The 22,163-nt window shown below is 43.9% G+C and overlaps 1 protein-coding gene across 3 annotated transcripts in view; it reads left to right on the top strand.

Annotated features, from left to right (window-relative positions):
* The window catches only part of LARS2 (leucyl-tRNA synthetase 2, mitochondrial), a 537,549-nt gene that overhangs the window by 447,719 nt on the left and 67,667 nt on the right, over positions 1 to 22,163 (top strand). For all 3 annotated transcript variants that reach the window (XM_073550070.1, XM_073550069.1, XM_073550068.1), the window contains exons 8-13: positions 4,513 to 4,620; positions 13,185 to 13,344; positions 15,494 to 15,598; positions 15,856 to 15,971; positions 16,760 to 17,043; positions 17,851 to 17,949. In XM_073550070.1, coding sequence (XP_073406171.1) covers positions 4,513 to 4,620; positions 13,185 to 13,344; positions 15,494 to 15,598; positions 15,856 to 15,971; positions 16,760 to 17,043; positions 17,851 to 17,949 — 872 coding nt within the window. The remainder of the gene's footprint in view (positions 1 to 4,512; positions 4,621 to 13,184; positions 13,345 to 15,493; positions 15,599 to 15,855; positions 15,972 to 16,759; positions 17,044 to 17,850; positions 17,950 to 22,163) is intronic.

The raw sequence follows: 22,163 nt of genomic DNA, 5'->3' as shown, positions 1-22,163 counted from the left end.
AAAAGTGAACTTTTTATTTATGGTAAAGTTAATTTGCACAGTTACTTTTGAGCCCCTGAAATGAGTAGGCTTTATAGAAAAATGGTTGCAATTCCTAAACGTTTCACAGGATATTTTTGTTCAACCCCTTTAGTTAAACCAGAAAGTCTACACTTCAATTACACCTCAGTTGTTTCATTTTAAATAAAAAAAAAATAATGGCATGCAGACCCCAAATCACAAAAATTCGGTTACTGTCCAAATATTTCTGGACCTAAGTGTGTATCCATTATACAAAAATGCATCTTTCTCCATTTATTTGAATCCAGTCCTCCTGCCCTTTTGATTTCCCAATCTGTTTATTCGGCCAAAATTAATTAGTAGAATTCATCTCCAGAGAAGGCATAGCTTTTCATTTTAACTAAGATCAGGTTGCATCCATTACCCATTTAGGTCAATAAAGAGGGAAAATGTTCTATGATGTCTCCCATATGCTGCATACAGAAGAGGAAATCCTGCACCCCATATCTCTCTGCACCTCGCTTTCAAAAGCAGCAGCAGCATGGACATTAAGTACTGAGCAGTGTAGTGGTCAATCCATCAAGGGTAATATATAACACTTAAAAGAAGCAGTAACAGTGTGTCTCTCTATCTCACTCTGTATCTGCTTCCTCCTCTTCTCTCCATAGACTTCTATGGACAACTGTAACCTGATCTCTTAGTAAAGCTGAAAAAAACATCTGTTCTTTGAAGATTGATTTTATCAGTGAATTCAGAGGGAATGAATAGTGTAGGAAATGGAAAAGGAAAGAAGCTTTAATTCTTGTTTTTGTTCTTTTATATTTGGAGGTATATTTAAAAGGATGGCCCTAATTGTTTTTTAAAAACTTTCTGAATGGAATAAAATAATAACAGAAGCAATACTTATGTCAACTATGTCCTCAATGTTCCCAATTCAACAATGCTCAGTGCCATGACAGTCAATACTTCCCGCTGCAGCGATATAATTCGGACACAAGTACGTGTGACTTCTGCAGGCAATCACTTGCTATAGCTAGTCAAAGCTCTTGCCTTCAATGAAATGTAAAACCTACATTGGCATAGAAAAGTTAGGGCACCCCTTTAAAAAATATACGTTATTGTGAGCAGTTAAGCAAGTTAAAATAACAAAAAGGAAAATGGGCCTATGCAAAAGATGGGCACCCTTGGAAATTTGAGTGCTCAGATAACTTTGACCAACATTTAATTAGCCTGTTAGGGTTATGGCTTGTTCATTATCGTCATTAGGAAAGGCCAGGTGAGTTAAATTTCCCAACTTTATAAAAACCCAGCCTCCTCTAGCCATGTGCCAAAAAACAGCAGCCATGGGATTCTTCTAAGAAGCTGTCTAGCACTCTGAAAATGAAAATGGTTGAGGCACACAAAGCAGGAGAAGGCTATAAGAAACGTTTTCAAGTTGCCCTTTCCTGAGTTTGAAATGTACCGTAATTAAAAACAAAACCTCCACAAGATATGTATAGGATTATATAATCAAAAAAGAAACCAGAACACAAAAAATAATCCCTAAAAATTAGCTTTTAATTCAATCACTAAAAACATAAAATAGACAAAATGGCTAAATACCCAGGGGGTCAGAGATCAGAGCCAAATGAGCAAAGTCAATATTACTCGTGCATATAATTATAGACCTCGGGGCAAAAAATCTACCATGTCCTAATAAACCCTATTGAGGCCCTTCCTGACCGCGGAGGTTGGATCCTAATTGTTGACGACATGGCGCCCCCGCTCAACGTCGGCGTCCCTAATAACGCCCTAGACCACCCTACGTATACAAAAATGGGGGACACAAAAAATAAATACACGCACACCTATGTGTGTTTATTTTTTGTATCCCCCATTTTTGTATACGTAGGGTGGTCTAGGGCGTTATTAGGGACGCCGACGTTGAGCGGGCGTGCCATGTCGTCAACAATTAGTGTGCCAACCTCTGCAGTCAGGAAGGGCCTCAATAGGGTTTATTAGGGCATGGTAGATTTTTTGCCCTGAGGTCTATAATTATATGCACGAGTAATATTGACTTTGCTTATTTGGCTGTGATCTCTGACCCCCTGGGTATTTAGTCATTTTTTGTGTTCTGGTTTCTTTTTTGAAATGTAATTAAGAACTGGCAGTTACCGGAAACAGTGGAGGTCAACATAAGATCAGTGAGAGCTACTCGCTGGATTGCTAGAAAGGCAAATCAGAACCACCTCTTGACCGCAAAAGACTTTTAGAAAGCTTTAGCAGACTCTGTAGTTGTGGTACATTGTTCTGTTGTTCAAAGACACCTGCACAGATATGGCCTTCATGGAATATGTCATGCCGCCACTGTATACTCACCCGGCCTCCACTCCCGCGCCGCAACCCCCCTGCCGCCCGACAGGCACGTCGGTCCCTTCTGACACTTGTGCTCCGACAATGCCCTGACCCGGAAGCACCGTCGGACCAATGGTAGACCAGACAGGGGCATATCAGGCCGTCCTCCTTTGAGGGAGGCGCCTGATCTTCGTGTTTGCTAGCACACTGGGCCCTGCTTCCTTGTGTACTCTCTTGTCTTCCGCAGTCCTGTATCCCGTGTTCCTGCTCTGTCCTGCTGTCTATGCTCCAGTCCCTCAGTCCTACCCCAGTCCTGCCTCCCTTGTTCCTGCTCTGTCTCGCTGTCTATGCTCCAGTCCCGCAGTCCTACTTCAGTCCTGCCTCCCGTGTTCCTGCTCCGTCCTGCTGTCTATGCTCCAGTCCCGCAGTCCTACTCCGGTCCTGTCTCCAGTGATCCTGCTCTGCCCTGCTTTCTATGCTCCAGTTCTGCAGTCCTACTCCAGCCCTGCCTCCTCGTGTTCCTGCTCCGTCCTGTCTATGCTCCAGTCCCGCAGTCCTACTCCGGTCCTGTCTCCAGTGATCCTGCTTTGCCCTGCTTTCTATGCTCCAGTTCTGCAGTCCTACTCCAGCCCTGCCTCCCGTGTTACTGCTCCGTCCTGCTGTCTTTGCTTCAGTCCCGCAGTCCTACTCCGGCCCTGTCTCCAGAGATCCTGCTTCGTCCTGCTATCCATGGTCCGGCCTTTGCAATCCTACTCTGGTCCGACCTTCTGCAGTCTCGTGCTCCTACTCCAGTCCGTTCTGAGCCGCCCCTCTCGGTACCGGCTATTGTGGTACCCGAACCCCTGGGCCTGCTCCTAACGTTCCCTGTATAGGGGTCGGCTCCATCTGGCAGCTCGCCCGGGGCCCCTTCTGGAGATTTTCCTCACCTGATCAGCCATGGTAACAGAATAGTTATCAGAAGAAAACCTCTCCTGCGTCCTCACCATAAAATTCATTGTCATAAGTATGCAAAAGATATCTAAACAAGACATGTGCACCTAACAGCTGGCTGGGGGAATCGCAATCCACCCGTGTAGGTTAACATCTTGTATGCCGCTGTCAGTCTCTGACAGTTGCATTTAACTCGCGCTTACTGGAATCGCGTCACAAAGCCCACCTATCGGCGCCCCTGTTACATTATCGCGGGGTGCCGATGGGTTGGCATGACAGCTGAGGGTCTGCAGGAGACCCCCTTGCCTGTCATTGCAGATCTCCTAAGGACGCCGGCCCGTGGCTACATATAGCACAAGCGATCGGATGATCGCAGCTTCAGGTCTCCTAAGGAAACTATTGAAGCCAGTAAAAAGTGTAAAAAAAAGTTTTCAAAAAATATAAAAGTTCAAATCACCCCCTTTTTTGCTCCATTCAAAATTAAAATAAAAAAATAAATAAAAGTACACATATTTGGTATCACCTTATTTAGAAACACCCGATCTATCAAAATATACAATGAATCCGAACCGCAAACGGCATAGCTTAAAAAAAAAAAGAGACAGAATTACTTTTTTTGATCGTCGCAACATTGCAATAACAGGCGATCAAAACATTGTATCTACCCCAAAGTGGTATCAATAAACATGACAGCTTGGCATGCAAAAAATATTCCCTGACCCAGCCCCAGATCATGAAAAATTGAGACACTATAGATCTCAGAAAATGGCGCTTTTTTTTTTCTTTCTTTACAAACTTTGGAATTTTTTTTCACTACTTAATTAAAAAAGAACCTATACATGTTTGGTATCTGTGTACTCGTAATGACCTGGATAATCATAATCGCCAGTTTTAGCATTCAGTGAACAATGGTAAAAAAAAAAAAAAAAAAACACAAAAAACAATTGTGTAATTATACTTTTTTTGCAATTTCACCGCACTTGGAATTATCCGGTTTTACTGTGCACTATATGCAAAAATCAATGATGTCGTTCTAACGTACAACTCATCCCACAAAATTACACGCCCTCACAACGCCATATTTACTGAAAAATAAAAATGTTATGGCTCTGGGAAAAAGGTGAGCAAAATACAAAAATGGACAATCCCAAGGTCATAAAGGGGTTAATATTCACCTTATGAAAATTAGTGTACATAGAAATTATTTTTCAAATGACTGTAGTACGTTAATTTTCATGTTTATTGCAGGCAATGCAAGAGGCTTTAGCAGATCTCCCTGAATGGTACGGTGTGAGAAGCATGCAGGCTAACTGGATTGGTGACTGCACTGGCTGCTTTTTTGACTGCATGTTAAAGGTAATTAGTGACCTATTCAACAGGCTAGGTTCTGTGCATAGAAGGCCTTATACATAAAAGCTATTGTATCGGGAGTTCAGTCCCTAATAACCATCTTGTACAATAAATATTACTTTAGCCCTACTGCTATAGTTGTGTTCCTTTTATTGTAGGGATACAAGGTTCAAATACTTAAACCGTTATGGATATATTTCTTTTAATGTCCAAAATGATCAATGATTAAAGGGGTTTTCCAGCTTCAGAGCTCATACCCATCACCGTTAAAAAAAAAAAAAAAAAACGGTCCGATTTCAGTCCAGAAAAGTGGGATAAGTGTTATGCAAGGGTCATGTGATTTTCATGCGAGTACAATCCAATTTTTAAACACCTAAAATCCAATTTACATCCGATTTCCATGCGAATGTGATCTGATTGCAATGCGCCATTTCTGGGGTGGCTGAGAGTTGATGGTTATGGTCTGGGATCAGCCCACAGCTGTCTGCCTAGCCTTTGCTGGTTATTATTATAGTGGGACACTACGTCATTTTTGGGGCGGTCTCCCATTTTAATAACCAGTAAAAGCTAAGTATACAGCTGTTAGCTGATATTAATAGTCTGGGAAGCACCATGGGTATTAACTCCTTCCCAGGCTATAAACATCTGCCCACGGCTGTCCGCTTTCCCTCTGCTGGTTAATTAAATGTCAGGGGATCCCACGCCATTTTTTTCAGAGATTTATTAATTCAATATATGTACAGTAAGCTACACAAGCAGTGCAATAATTATATATGTCACTGACATCTTTATATCTATTCTATGCGTATATATCTAGTCTATCTATTCTATTTTGTCGGCTCACACTGTGATTTTACTGTACTCGGCTGCTGAAATGTCGGGTTGTCAAAGACACTGGTGTGTAAAATTCGGACGACACTAGCATGGTCCGAGTGCTGTGCTATTTTTTTTTTTCATACGCATTGGCGAGTTTCATCCAAGATACAAGGTCAATTGCAGTATGTTGCGATTTTTTTCTCAGCTCAATTTGAGCATTGAGTGAGACCGAGCCCATCTAATTGTCACGTGACTACATACATGCAAATCATATACTTGCTGTAAGTGCCAGCATCAGAGAATCTTTACAGCGTGCAGTGCGCGTGCTGTGAGGACTCACAAGTCTGCAGTAGCCCTTAACTATTTAAATTTCAGACATCGCTAAATAATTTCCTTATGCATACCGTATTTTTCAGACTATAAGACACACTTTTTTCCTCCAAAAATGTGGAGGAAAATCAGAGGTACGTCTTATTGTCCGTATATACCGGCTCTGGCTGACGTGGGGGAATGGCATCAGCAGAGCAGTGGGTCACAGGAGGCTGGAGTCAGCGGCTGCAGCTAACTCCTGTTCCCACTGTTAAAGAGAAATGAATATTCACTGCATTCCACTCCCATTGGCGTGGAGAGCAATGAATATTCATTTCTCTGTAATAATAGTATCTTGGCCTGATTTCCCCCCAACCCCGGTCCTGGTATGCATGGCCCCATCGCCATCTCCATCCCCATCCTGATATGCATGGCCCCATCAGAAAACATTAAAAAAACAAACCATTACACTTAACTACCACGCGCTCTCTCGCAGCATCCTGCTCCGGTGACAGCAACTGCTTTATGCTTGTAAGCAGTGCATGGCAGGAACGTCATGCACTGCTCAAAAGCAGGGCACAGCTGACAGAATACTCAACGGGACTGTGTGCGCAGAGAGCAGTGACTATTCATTTCTCTTCAGCCACTGGCTTCCTGCTGCTACCGGCGGTCATGTGTGCCGCTACTTAAGAGAAATTAATATCCCGATGAATAGTCCGGAAGCTGTGCTCTGCTTGTGAAAAACGCATGACGTCCCTGCCAAGCGCTGCTTACAAGCATAAAGTATTTGCTGGCACTGGAGCAGGACGCTGCGAGGGAGCGCCTGGTAGGTAAGTGTAATGGTTTGTGTAATGGTGTAATGGTTTGTTTTTGTTGATGCTTTCTGATGGGGTCGGGGCCAATTATAAGGATGGGGCCATGAATACCAGGACCGGAATGGGGGCCAATCATACCAGAATAGGGATGGGGCTAGGCATACTAGGACGAGATGGGGGCCCTGCATACCAGAATAAGGATGGGACCATGCATAGTAGAACGAGATGGGGTCTCTGCATACCAGAATAAGAATGGGGCCATGCATACCAGGATAGGGATGTGGCCATGCATACCAGGATAGGGATGAGGGCGACCATTCCTGCCAGGGTAGGGATGAGGGATCCATGCATACCAGGATAGGGATGAGGGGGCAATGCATACCAGAGAAGGGATGAGGGGGCCATGCATAGCAGGATAGGGATGAGGGGACCATGTGTATCAGGATGGAGATGAGGGGACCATATACTTTATACCAGGTTAGGAGATATTAAGTACAGAATTGACCACATTTTTTGCTTCAAATTTTTTTCCTTAATTTCCTACTCTAAAACCTAGGTGACATCTTATGGTCCGGTGCATCTTAGGCTGTGTGCACACGCTGCGGATTTTGCTGCGGTTCCGCAGCGGTTTTGGCCGCTGCGGACCCGCAGCAGTTTTTGCTGCTGTGTACAGTAGCATGATTCCCTATGGGAATCAAAAACCGCAATGCAGACGGTGCGGAATTTTCCACGCGGATTATCTGCGGTTTTCAATCCGCAGAAAGAATTGACATGTCAATTCTTTCTGCGGATTCCCCTGCGGTTTGCCATCTCCTCCATTGAGGAGATGAAAAACCGCAGGGCAAAACCGCAGAGCAATCCGCAGGTAAAACCGCAGGTATTTTGACCTGCGGTTTTACCTGCGGATTTTACAAAATCCGCGCGGATGAATCCGCACCTAATCCGCAGCATGTGCACACAGCCTTATAGTCCGAAATATATGGGTAAGTGGTGCACATTGAGGTTTATCATTTCGAAATTTAGGTTTATAAAAGTTTTCCAGAAGCTAAATGCACAATAATTGTTGGCTCAGTTTAAACTAATAAAAATAGTGCACATGCCTTATGTCATTTTTATTATGTGTTTCTGAACCTTTTGCTCTTTATTATGGTCTCACTCATATGTCCGTGATTTTTTCACATATGCAAAAAAATGGTTTGCGTTTCATCAGTGTTTTGGATCCAAGTTTCATCAGTGTTCAGATCATGTGTCAGTTTTTACAATCAGTGGTTTTCAAGTACAGTGGGGAAAAAAAGTATTTAGTCAGTCAGCAATAGTGCAAGTTCCACCACTTAAAAAGATGAGAGGCATCTGTAATTTACATCATAGGTAGACCTCAACTATGGGAGACAAACTGAGAAAAAAAAATCCAGAAAATCACATTGTCTGTTTTTTTTTCATTTTATTTGCATATTATGGTGGAAAAATAAGTATTTGGTCAGAAACAAGCAATCAAGATTTCTGGCTCTCACAGACCTGTAACTTCTTCTTTAAGAGTCTCCTCTTTCCTCCACTCATTGCCTGTAGTAATGGCACCTGTTTAAACTTGTTATCAGTATAAAAAGACACCTGTGCACACCCTCAAACAGTCTGACTCCAAACTCCACTATGGTGAAGACCAAAGAGCTGTCAAAGGACACCAGAAACAAAATTGTAGCCCTGCACCAGGCTGGGAAGACTGAATCTGCAATAGCCAACCAGCTTGGAGTGAAGAAATCAACTATGGGAGCAATAATTAGAAAATGGAAGACATACAAGACCACTGATAATCTCCCTTCGATCTGGTGCTCCACGCAAAATCCCACCCCGTGGGGTCAGAATGATCACAAGAACGGTGAGCAAAAATCACAGAACCACGCGGGGGGACCTAGTGAATGAACTGCAGAGAGCTGGGACCAATGTAACAAGGCCTACCATAAGTAACACACTACGCCACCATGGACTCAGATCCTGCAGTGCCAGACGTGTCCCACTGCTTAAGCCTGTACATGTCCGGGCCCGTCTGAAGTTTGCTAGAGAGCATTTGGATGATCCAGAGGAGTTTTGGGAGAATGTCCTATGGTCTGATGAAACCAAACTGGAACTGTTTGGTAGAAACACAACTTGTCGTGTTTGGAGGAAAAAGAATACTGAGTTGCATCCATCAAACACCATACCTACTGTAAAGCATGGTGGTGGAAACATCATGCTTTGGGGCTGTTTCTCTGCAAAGGGGCCAGGACGACTGATCCGGGTACATGAAAGAATGAATGGGGCCATGTATCGTGAGATTTTGAGTGCAAACCTCCTTCCATCAGCAAGGGCATTGAAGATGAAACGTGGCTGGGTCTTTCAACATGACAATGATCCAAAGCACACCACCAGGGCAACGAAGGAGTGGCTTCGTAAGAAGCATTTCAAGGTCCTGGAGTGGCCTAGCCAGTCTCCAGATCTCAACCCTATAGAAAACCTTTGGAGGGAGTTGAAAGTCCGTGTTGCCAAGCGAAAAGCCAAAAACATCACTGCTCTAGAGGAGATCTGCATGGAGGAATGGGCCAAAATACCAACAACAGTGTGTGGCAACCTTGTGAAGACTTACAGAAAACGTTTGACCTCTGTCATTGCCAACAAAGGATATATCACAAAGTATTGAGATGAAATTTTGTTTCTGACCAAATACTTATTTTCCACCATAATATGCAAATAAAATGAAAAAAAAAACAGACAATGTGATTTTCTGGATTTTTTTTTCTCAGTTTGTCTCCCATAGTTGAGGTCTACCTATGATGTAAATTACAGACGCCTCTCATCTTTTTAAGTGGTGGAACTTGCACTATTGCTGACTGACTAAATACTTTTTTTCCCCACTGTATGAAAAAAAAATACAGAACTTCTTCTATCTGTGATTTTTACAAAATCCTTGACTTGAATAGGTAATTTTCTACAAAAAAAACACAAGCATGTGAACCACCTCATAGATTATAATGGGTACGTGTTCCTTTCATGAAAATTAGACAATTGGACAATTTTAAAAAGTATCTAGAAGCTAAGGAGGAGCTGGCAAGACATCGTTGAAATTTAGTTAAAGAATATATATATATATATATATATATATTATTGTAAGGTAGCGCTGTCATTCAAGGTTGGGGACACTCGCTTGGTAGCCAAATAATCACGTCCGGCACGGGTTTTCCATAAAACAATAACAATCCATGCGGTTTATTCAGGCATCATAAACCCACAGCTGCAACATAAAGTTCATATAATCAGCATAGCGTTCATGACAGAGCTTCCCTCTGTTAAGCCTGTGGTCACAGGTTACGCAATGTCCAGTATTCAGGCTCTTCAGCCTCACAGATATCTCACCCCGTCAGGGTTACCTCATGGCTGCTTCAGCTCACTGCAGACGTTCATTCCCTCCCCTGGGAACTCTCAGACTCTTGCAGCCATTACTCACAGCATTCATGTGCTGTCAGGCAGGAAGCCCCATCTCCCAGCGGGACCTTCCACAACTGACCAACTGGGTCCCAGCATTCACTCCATGTGACCTACCCTGGCCACCTTATATGGTCCGCAGCCACGCCCACCAGGTCACATGGCTATGACCTCATCACAGGTCCTTCACATACACATAGTCTTTTACTACCAGCATTTTCAGACACACCCCTGGGTGGATTTGTAGGTAGCTCTCCCTAACCCACTGGCACGAAACCTCAGCAGTATCACTGCTGATCAACACATACACAAGTCTTCATCTCAAGGCCACCCACCTTGAGATACATTACGATCATTCAGCATCCTACACCTATCAGGACACTGGAAATGCATATACGCCTGTCCTGGACCACCCACACAGCGCCCCCTAGCGGACACAGTGGTCACTACACCACAATATATACACTCACTGGCCACTTTATTAGGTACACCTGTCCAACTGTGTGTTAAGACTTAATTTCTAATCAGCCAATCACATGGCGGCAACTCAGTGCATTTAGGCATGTAGACATGGTCAAGACAATCTCCTGCAGTTCAAACCGAGCATCAGTATGGGGAAGAAAGGTGATTTGAGTGCCTTTGAACGTGGCATGATTGTTGGTGCCAGAAGGGCTGGTCTGAGAATTTCAGAAACTGCTGATCTACTGGGATTTTCACGCACAACCATCTCTAGGGTTTACAGAGAATGGTCCGAAAAAGAAAAAAAATCCAGTGAGCGGCAGTTCTGTGGCCGGAAATGCCATGTTGATGCCAGAGGTCAGAGGAGAATGGGCAGACTGGTTCGAGCTGATAGAAAGGCAACAGTGACTCAAATTGCCACCCGTTACAACCAAGGTAGGCAGAAGAGCATCTCTGAACGCACAGTGCGTCGAACTTTGAGGCAGATGGGCTACAGCAGCAGAAGACCACACTGGGTACCACTCCTCTCAGCTAAGAACAGGAAACTGAGGCTACAATTTGCACAAGCTCATCGAAATTGGACAGTAGAAGATTGGAAAAACGTTGCCTGGTCTGATGAGTCTCGATTTCTGCTGCGACATTCGGATGGTAGGGTCAGAATTTGGCGTAAACAACATGAAAGCATGGATCCATCCTGCCTTGTATCAACGGTTCAGGCTGGTGGTGGTGGTGTCATGGTGTGGGGAATTTTTTCTGGGCACTCTTTGGGCCCCTTGGTACCAATTGAGCATCGTTGCAACGCCACAGCCTACCTGAGTATTGTTGCTGACCATGTCCATCCCTTTATGACCACAATGTACCCAACATCTGATGGCTACTTTCAGCAGGATAATGCGCCATGTCATAAAGCTCGAATCATCTCAGATTGGTTTCTTGAACATGACAATGAGTTTACTGTACTCAAATGGCCTCCTCAGTCACCAGATCTCAATCCAATAGAGCATCTTTGGGATGTGGTGGAACGGGAGATTCGCATCAGGGATGTGCAGCCGACAAATCTGCGCCAACTGTGTGATGCCATCATGTCAATATGGTCCAAAATCTCTGAGGAATGCTTCCAGCACCTTGTTGAATCTCTGCCACGAAGAATTGAGGCAGTTCTGAAGGCAAAAGGGGGTCCAACCCCTTACTAGCATGGTGTACCTAATAAAGTGGCCAGTGAGTGTATATATATATATATATTTATATTCAAGTGGAGAAGCAAAGAGATGAATGTAAAACTAGGGCACATAAATCACCACTATTAACAGACGGAGCTGTTTATCTGAAGTATTGCAGTATGTAGTTCAGTCAAAAAATGAGAGGTGCTTGCATGAACAAACATAAATCATCCAATGTATAGTAAAAGAAGAAATGCAGCACTCACCAGTTGAACTAAAAAAATTGTGCGTCTTTTATTTCACATAAGTTCCATCGACAGATTTATGGATAAGCAGGACTTTATGTGGATACACCTAAATAAAATGGGAATGGTTGGTGATATCAACTTCCTGTTTGTGGCACATTAATATGTGGGAGAGCGAAAATTTTTCAAGATTGTTGGTGACCATGGTGGCCATTTTGAAGTTGGCCATTTTGGATCCAACTTTATTTTTTTCAATGGGAAGAGTGTCATGTGACACATCAAACTTATTGAGAATTTCACAAGAAAAGCAATGGTGTGCTTGGTTTTAACGTAACTTTATTCTTTCATTAGTTATTTACAAGTTTCTCTTTGTTTACAGTCATTGTCATGTCGCAGTGGTTAACACATGAGGAGCGGATAGAAATTGTGTTGATGTCTGGTGAATGCAGTACCCGGGTCATTGCAGCAGATTTCAATGCAAGACGCCCTACGCAAGAAAACTGTCACCATGCCCATTTTATTTATGTGTATCCATATAAATGGCCCACCCAAAAAACGTTTGCCTCATCACTGACCATAATGTTCTGTGTAAACTGAGGGTCCTGTTCCAATTTTTGCAAATTCAGCACGCCGATCTGGGTCACCAACCATTCCCATTTTATTTAGGTGTATCCATATAAATGGCCCACCCAGTGTGTGTGTGTGTGTGTGTGTGTGTATGTATGTATATAGATATAGATATATATAGGAACAGTTCTGCATTCTGCTTCAACTTCTTGGCCAGATCAGAACACATACATTCGACTTACGTTGACCCCATTGAAGCGAATCGCAATGACTTTTTATTCGCCATGACTTTTGACTACGTAGAAGGATATAAAGAGAGGGATATCCACAGGAAGTAAATTGAGCAGAAAACAAATTGATAAAATCTGCATTATGTTACAAATGGATTTAATGTGAATTCTGCTGTGGGTTTGCTTCAGGTTTTACTCTGCTTTGCAAATGGTCAAAATACACCGCATAAATTGCCATGTTGCAGCTTATTTCTGCAGCCTGTAGATGAGATTTAATAATATCTCATCAACTTTGCTGCCACTACAACACATTGCAGATTTTCCACCCGATAGTGTTTCTGCCTTCTGTGAAAATACCCTAATGTATCGGGCAGGTATGTGTATGTCATGTTATCCACAGGAGTCTACCTGTCCACTGGATCTACAGTTTAATAATGGCAGCACGTAGCCGCTCTCCATCCATATTGACCAGAGCCCTGCTGTAAACATGACAAGTCTGCTTTCACCTTTTTACAGGTGGATGATGCTGAAACTGGAGAAAAGATTTCTGCCTATGCTTTTACCCCAGAGGCTATCTATGGTGCGTCTCACATTGCTATATTACCAAGTCATAGATTGCTAAATGGTGACAGCAAGGTTAAAGGAGCCCTACGAGAAGCATTTGTCGCAGGCAAAGGTAAGTTGTTCTGTTTCGATGATAGTTGTTTTAAGCAAGACAGACCAACTGTGAGATTCCTATCTGGGCAAGTTTCATTTATAATCCAAAATAGATATAAATTATGTAGATTATATTGTTAAAACATGTTAATCCCTTCCCACCACGGCCAAATTCGTTTTTTTTTTCCCTTTTTTTCTCTTTTTCCCTCCCCTTAATCCAAGAACCAAACATTTTTTAATATTCTCTCCACATAGACCTATGACGGCTTTTTTATGCAGGACAAGTTGTAGTTTTGAGTGATACCATTCATTTTGCCACATAGTGTACAGGAAAACGGGGAAAAAATTCCAAATGTGGTGAAATTGTGAAAAACAAATGCAATTCTGACATTGTTTATTGGGCGTACATTGTGTGGAGGAAAATAGTAAAAAAAACAAACAATTTCCTTAAAATGGTGGTATGACTTAAAGTCCGCTTTTACAGTAGCTTACTGAAGGGCCGGGCAGTGGTGCGGGGTCCCAGGAAGCTGGTGGCGGTAGTAGTGTTGCAATACTGCGGGCCCTAGACTGGGTGTTTGGCAATGCGAGGCTTCATCGGACCCCAGGCTTTCACAAATTGTCAGCGGAGTCCACGCACTTCCAATCATTTTCACTGATGTGTAGTTCAGTAAAATGGTCACTGGAGGCAGCGCATGCGCAAATTGAGATCTTGGGAGACAAGATCACCCCACTCCTGCCCCTGCCACCAGCTTCCTGCAGCGGCGACCCTGCCTCCTGGGACCCTCGCTCTATCCACAGCTGCCCTTCCCCACATAGTAATCTGCATAGTGTCTGCCTGGTGTCTCCTTGTGCTGAGTGCTCCTCACTACTCCTCCTGATCTCACTTTCTGATAGACTTTAATACAATCTGTAACCTGACACTTCACTGTGCTGACAGTCCGTCTTCCTTAACCAAGATGGATTGGCGTTCTTTTTCACCGTAAGTATTGAGTTTAGGAAGCAGATGGAAGGGGGAGAAGTGGATTTTAAGTTGAGAGAGAGTCAGATTTCTCTGGTAACGTGTATCACAAAAGTTTATTGAAACCACAAAACACTTAACAAATAACAAACATATGAAAGGAATATATGGATTCCATCTACAAGCAAGACGTGCATCCTTTTCTTTGGAAGAGAATATGGACTCTTAGCGCCCTGTTTCTTTTTCCCTTGACCCATGTTAAGGATAGGCAAAAGTCAACCGAGGCTGATCTACTTTTGTGCCTCACTTTCCAAGTCTATAATTCCTTTGTTTTCCCTTAGAGCACAGAATCAGACAGTTAAAATATGTTGTATATTGAGACAGAGGCAATATAAAGTTGGGTATCTGTTCAATGTTCATGTAGTGTCAAATTCAAGGGTGCATACTAGAGATGAGCAAAAAGATTCCAACTACCATGGTCTGGCTTTCAGTTCAGTAGTGTGTCTGCCGGACTAGGGCAATGTTCTTTTCTGCAGCATCAAATCTCTGTTTGGCATCGTGGGCGCTTACAAGCCCCATTGTGACATCATGAGTTCACACAAGGCCTAATCACTAGGGATTTAGTTGCAGGTATTTAGTATGCGGCAGAGGCGCCAATGATGGCGGACCGAGGATTGCTGGTGCAGAAGTGAACACTGCCCTGGCAATGACTGTACTAGACATCCTCCAGACCAAAGCAGTTCATATATTTTTGTTCTTCTCAGGTATGTACTTGAAAAGAATATATAAAATATATACTGTGAGGAGAGCACTGTCACAGCTCTTAGCCAATCAGCATCCCTGGAATGTCCTTTTCAGCTGGATGTGCATCACTTTTAGAAGGTGTGTAATAGGAGTAGCCTCATGACCTTCCCTTGTTGAAAGTGCCTTTGATGGACAACAGAAGTGGTTTAATGATGGCATATATGGTATTAATACGCAATAATTTGTAATTCAAAATAGGTTGATCATGTACGCGCTCACTGATTAATATGCGTAATTGCTGTTACATTAATATTAGCAGTAAGCATACTCATATCCATGTGTGTTCCAGAAGGATGGTTGCAAAATACTAAATGAATAAACCATGTTGCCTGTGATGGGGCCATATTCACGTGTGGGAAATGGCATTTCTGATGTGCAGCGTTGATTCTTTGATATGTTACCGCAGATTGTCTCACTCGTGTGTCGGCTATGAATCTGTTCACCAAACAGGAGCTCCCACTTCTCATCTCCGCAAAATCGGAGTTTGAGGGATATCTCGACTGTAAAATTGGTAAGTTAATGTGATGAACTCAGACTGTATAATGAATAAAGTCTGCTTTGTTTCTTAGTGTTTACAGTTATTAGGTGTCTATAGAGTAATTGGTGACTATCTGCTTTACTGCATGAGTAGCACAAGTACCATACTGGAGACATCTGTCACTGTGACATTCTTTATAGTAACCTCACGCTATCGCTCTCATGTAAAACATGTAGGTTGTTAACCAATCTCTCTCCTCATGTACATAACGCAGACATTCTTATTTACAGGAATTCCCAGTACAAATTTGGATGATGCCATGTTGGCAGATATATTGAATATTCCCTATGCAAAGGTTACAGAGGTATTTAAAGATGGTACCGAGAGGATGACAAACTCTACAAAGGTATGTAAATGAAAGTTTCATCTTAGAATTAGAAATTCCATATTGCGAATAATGAACCCTTGTCTGTCTATTCTGTAGCATTGCTGTGCCTTCAGCCTTGTGCCATAATGAGCTGCTTTACTGTGTTCCTTTGAGCCTTCTTTGTATCACTTGTACCTGCCTTCCCAGGTTATGCATTGACTTGGCTTTATTTTCCAACTATATAATAATTTCCCAGGACTGCAATTATTGTGTCTATTACGCATATATGTCCGCAGCATTTTGAATAAAAAATCTGTATAGTTCGGAAAACTGATGTAGGCAGTCATCAGTAATATTGACAAAGTTATAGTTGTTTTCATGCTGTCGGAGGTTTTTTGTGAGTGGTATTACGGTAAGTTTTTTAAGGACTAGAGTTCACGGACATTGTATGTGTAGCTGCCTGGTTAAATAATGCTGTAATTATGTCCTATCTGTACAGACAACATACGCTTTATGATCAGTGGCTGGCCCACCGCTGGGACCAGAACTGATCGGCAGATCAGGGAATTTTTATCCCCAGCAGAGAACTTTAATCCCTTTTACAAAATTATGTGGCCGGTTGGAGACCCAACCATCCCACCATTCATTCTCTGGGGCCACTGGAAAAAGAACTGTGTTCTAACAGGGGTAAAAGTTCCCTCGTTCTGCTGATTGGTGCAGGTCCCAGCAGTCGTACTGCCACTGATCAACAACATCAACTGTGGATCGGTGATAACTTGTTTTAACCATAAAAACCTTTTAAGTTATGAATCTATTGTAATATTTAGTTTACAGGACTGTCCAGAAATGATGCCTTCTCTGCCATAACCAGGCAAGCTCAGGAAGAAGGGGTTGGCGGTCACCTGACCAGTTCCAAACTGAGGGATTGGCTGATATCACGGCAGCGTTACTGGGGAACTCCGATACCCATTATCCACTGTTCATCCTGTGGCACTGTCCCTGTGCCTTCTGATGACCTACCAGTTGTCCTGCCCATTGTGTCAGCCTTCACAGGGAAAGGATCATCTCCCTTATCAACTGTTTCAGACTGGATAAACTGTAAATGTCCAAGGTAATACACAATATGAGGGCAGAACTGTGGTCAATGCACCCAAGATAATTCCTTTTAATAAGATAAAGATCTGATATTCTAATTGCCAAATACTCACCACTGAGATTGGAAGGCTATCATAGTTTGGCTAATTCTAATTCTTAAGAAATGCTCAACAAATACTAATATTGTAAATTCATAAATGCCCCCATACAAATGAGACAAATGTCAGGTGAACCAACGAACATTTTCTAATGTGTATGGGGACAGTGGCCAACTGATGGTCAAGAGAGATGTCAATCGCACATGTCCGATTTCGAACTGCAGATCACATTGTACTCCGTGATAAGGTGTTGGCCTACTTGTCAGTCAGCAGCTTTCTCATACAGGACATGGGAGCACTCAGCCAAGCGAGTTCACCTGTGTATGGGAGAGTACAACCATCTAATGTGCATGGCCAGCCTTATGCATATGTGTGGGTTGAGTTCTAAGGAATGGCATTACAGACTATAAGCGTGGAACAGACTTTTGTTAGATAAAGTAGGACTAGACTATACTAACAAACCAAAAAAAATACACAAAATAATCATTTTAAACTTAGCCCTTCCAAAGAGGAAGAGTGAGTAACTCAGAGACCTTATGGATGATCATCAGGTAGCTCTGAGATTGTGGTGGTCACATACCTTTCTGAGAACCAGAGGTCAAGCGTCAGGCTGTTCTCATTGTAATGGAGGTGAAAACAACTGCAATGCGTGGAAAGAGCTGAATCAAGAATACTGTAACAATCCATTAATAGTACACTAAATTATATATCGACCTGTTTTTTAGGTGCGCTGGAGCAGCCGTGAGAGAGACAGATACAATGGACACCTTTGTTGACTCTGCTTGGTATTATTTGAGATATTCAGATCCTCAAAACTCTGAAAGGTATGTTTGTTGTCATCTTATTGAAAGGAGTGTTTTTTTGTACTTGTTTTTCTAGTTATGCTTTTAATTTATGGTACAGACATAGCATTATAGTTACAGTAACTACAAGTAAGTTACAGTAAGTCAATAAAGTAACTGTTGTCACACGTACCCCCCAGAAAGTGCCAGCACAATAATTGAGAAAGGGTTGTCAGAGTGGTGGACAACGCCTTCATTTAAATTCTTATTGTTAAAGAAGTCAATAGTACACGTGAAAATAAGAAACGTTGTAATATATGTTACCAGAGTAATTTGCTTCTTTATGTGCCAGGACTGATCCCTCATTAAATGTTCAACAACAATGTGAAATAAAATTTATAATCGGTTATCTTTTAAATAAAAAGAGCATCCCCAAATTGGTAGTAGACCCTCTTTAACCCCTTTGTGACCTTGGACGTACTATTCCGTCCATGTGCCCTGGGCCTTAATGACTGTGGACGGAATAGTATATTATTATTATTATTATTATTTATAGCACCATTTATTCCATGGGGCTTTACATATGAAAAGGGGAAATATAGACAAGTATAATAAACATGTGTAAGACAAGGGACACACAAGTACATAAGGAGAGGGGACCCTGCCCGCGAGGGCTCACAGTCTACAGGGATGGGTGAGGATACAGTAGGAGAGGGTAGAGCAGGTCATACGGTGGTTCAGTAGACCAAGGATCATTGCAGGCTGTAGGCTTGTCGGAACAGGTGGGTCTTCAGGTTCTTCTTGAAGGTTTCCTTTGATGGTGAGAGTCTGATGTGTTGCGGCAGAGAGTTCCAGAGTATGGGAGAAGCACGGGAGAAGTCTTGTATGCGGTTGTGGGAAGAAGAGATAAGGGGGAAGTAGAGAAGGAGATCTTGAGATGATCGAAGGTTGCGTGCGGGTAGGTACCTAGAGACCATGTCCCAGATGTATGGAGGAGACAGGTTGTGGATGGCTTTGTATGTCATGGTTAGGGTTTTGAATTGAAGCCTCTGGGCAATAGGAAGCCATTGAAGGGCCTTGCATAGGGGGGAGGCTGGGGAATAGCGGGGAGACAGGTGGATTAGTCAGGCAGCAGAGTGTAGGATGGACTGGAGCCAGAGTGCTAGAGGGGAGGCCAGAGAGTAGGAGGTTGCAGTAGTCGAGGCGGGAGATGATAAGAGCATGCACTAGTGTTTTTGTGGTTTCGTGGTTGAGGAATGAGCGGATCCGGGAAATATTTTTGAGTTTGAGGTGGCAGGAGGAGGCGAGGGCTTGGATTTGTGGTTTGAAAGAGCGCAGAGTCGAGGATCACCCCAAGGCACCGAGCGTGCGGGACTGGGGAAAGAAAGCAGCCATTGGCATTGATGGATAGGTCTGGTGGAGGGGTAGAGTGAGATGGGGGAAAGATGATGAATTCTGTTTTGTCCATGTTTAGTTTGAGAAAGCGAGCAGAAAAGAAGGCTGAGATAGCAGACAGACATTGTGGGATTTCAGTCAGTAAGGAGGCGAGGTTGGGTCCAGATAGGTAGATCTGCGTGTCATCGGCATAATGTAGAGGTGATACTGCAAACTGTAGGATTCTATGAGCTGTCCCAAGCCAAAGGTGTAGATGGAGAATAGTAGGGGTCCTAGGACAGAGCCTTGAGGAACACCAACAGACAGGGGGCGAGGTGAGGAGGTGGTGTGTGAGAGGGAGACACTAAATGTTCGGTCTGTTAGGTATGATGAGATCTAGGATAGGGCCAAGTCTGTGATGCAAAGAGATGAGAGAGTCTGTAGCAGGAGGGAATGGTCTACGGTGTCGAAGGCAGAGGACAGGTCCAGGAGAAGGAGGACAGAGTAGTGTCGCTTGCTCTTGGCGGTTAGTAAGGCGTTAGTAACTTTAGTTAGGGCAGTTTCAGTTGAGTGATGCGGTCGGAAGCCAGATTGTAACTGGTCAAAGAGGGAACAGGAGGAGAGGTGGGAGGACAGTTCAAGATATACATGGTGTTCCAGTAGTTTTGAGGCGTAAGGGAGAAGAGATATCGGGCGATAGTTAGACACAGAGGATGGATTAAGGGAGGGCTTTTTGAGGATGGGCGTGATTGAGGCATGTTTGAAGGATGAGGGAAAGACACCATTTGTAAGTGAAAGGTTGAAGAGGTGTGTTAGAGATGGGATGAAGACTGTGGCCACATTAGGGATGAGGTGAGACGGGAGTGGGTCGAGGGCACAAGTGGTGAGGTGTGATCTTGACAGAAGGGTGGAGAGCTGATCTTCTGTCATGGTGGAGAAGCTGGCTTTTGCAGAACAGGGCTGAGCGGCTAAGAGGGGCATTGGGGGCTGCGGGCCAAAGTTTTGTCTGATCTTGTCGATCTTCTGCTTAAATAAGGAAGCAAAGTCTTCAGCAGAAATGAGAGGAGGGGGAGGAGGTGCTGTGGGACGGAGTAGAGAATTGAAAGTGTTGAAGAGTTGTTTAGAGTTGTGAGACAGGGAGGATATGAGAGATGCGAAGTAAGTTTGTTTAGCGGCAGAAAGCGTGGACTTAAAGCTGGAAAGGGACTGCTTGTATGCACTGAAGTGTTCAGTAGAATGGGTTTTCTTCCATCTCCACTCAGCGGCCCTGGAAACCCGTCTCAGTTCTTTGGTCAGGCTGGTCAGCCAGGGCTGCCTATTAATTGTTCAAGTTTTGCTCTGCGTGAGGGGGGCAGCCGAATCAAGTGTTGCTGTTATTGTGGTGTTATAAAAAGTGGCAGCAGCATCTGTGTTTGAGATTCTTGCGAGGGTGAGCGAGTTTATGGAGCAGGGGTTGCGCAGTAGGAGAGGAGAGGGAAGAGAATGTCAGTAGGTTGTGGTCAGACAGGGGAAGGGGTGAGTTATTGAGATTAGTGAGGGAACAGAGACGGGTGAAGATAAGGTCCAGTGTGTGACCATCTTTGTGAGTGGCCGCAGAGGACCATTGAGTGAGGCCAAGGGAAGCCGTGAGCGATAGAAGTTTAGAGGCAGCTGGGGTGGAAGTGTCAATGGGAATGTTGAAGTCGCCCATGATGATGGTGGGGATGTCAGCAGAAGGGAAATGGAGTAGCCAGGTGGTGAAGTGGTCAAGAAAGGTGGAGATGGCTAGTTCTGGGGGGCGGTAGATGACAGCCAGTTGGAGTGGGAATAGATGCGGACGGAGTGCACCTCGAACGAGGGAAGAGTAGCGGAGGGTGGCAGAGGAATTGGGGTAAAGGAGCAGGTATCGGAGAGGAGCAAGCCAACTCCTCAACCACGTTTGTTGCTGGGGCGAGGGGTGTGAGAGAGATGGAATCCGCCATAGGAAAGCGCAGCTGGAGAGGCTGTGTGAGAGGGAGTGAGCCAGTTTTCAGTGATGGCAAGGAAGGAGAGTTTGTTGGTGATAAAGAGGTCATGGATAAACGATAGCTTGTTGCAGACAGAGCGTGCGTTCCATAGTGCTCCAGGTAGGGGGACCGGGGGAGTGGGGGCTGGATGAATAGGTATGAGGTTGTCATGGTTGCAAAAAAGTGTAGAGGATCGTGGCAGGATGTTAGAAATGAGTGTGGGGATGTGTTGAGGAGGGCCAGAATTTGGGGATACATCGCCAGCAATGAGGAGTAGTAAACAGAGCATTAGAAGGTGGGAGCAGGATAGGACATGATGTGGCTGTGTGTGTCTGGAGAAAAAGGATTGGATGTGGAGGAACAGTTGTGACAAAGAGGTGAGATGGCTGGGAAGGATGGAGGGGGAAATGACTAGTTCATTACTGGGTGGAGGGATTGCAGGAGTTAGGGAGAAATAGAGTAGTATGGGGGTGATAGTAAAAAGAAGATGAAACATTGTTGTGGTGTTATAGTCCGTTACCTTACAGTCAATTCCAGTCCAATTCTAGTCTAATTCAGAGTACTTAGAAATATGTACTTTTAAATATGGATACGAGATCAACTGTGCTCACGGGGGGAGCGCTGCTGATCGCGGCCAGGTGTCACGGACCACTCCCGGTATTTTAACCCCTGGAACACTGCGATCAAAGCAGCGTTCTGGGAGCAGGCAGAGTGGCTGTCAGCTGTGATAGCCCCTCTGCCTTTGGATCGTAGACCCTGCGGCATGACGCGGTGTCCCGATCGCTCCCATGGTAACCCGATGTCTTCATGACGACATCCGGGTTACTAGAGCTCAGAGACTTCCTGTCGTGCGCAGTGCATGTCAGGAAGTCTCTGAGGTCATTGTGCACAGAGTGC

The sequence above is a fragment of the Dendrobates tinctorius genome, unplaced genomic scaffold, assembly GCF_039654945.1.
Source record: "Dendrobates tinctorius isolate UK_male_01 unplaced genomic scaffold, ASM3965494v1 ptg000162l, whole genome shotgun sequence".
Classification (NCBI taxonomy): domain Eukaryota; kingdom Metazoa; phylum Chordata; class Amphibia; order Anura; family Dendrobatidae; genus Dendrobates; species Dendrobates tinctorius.
The sequence above is the reverse complement of the archived record's forward strand: the minus strand, read 5'-3'. Positions and strand labels throughout refer to the sequence as shown.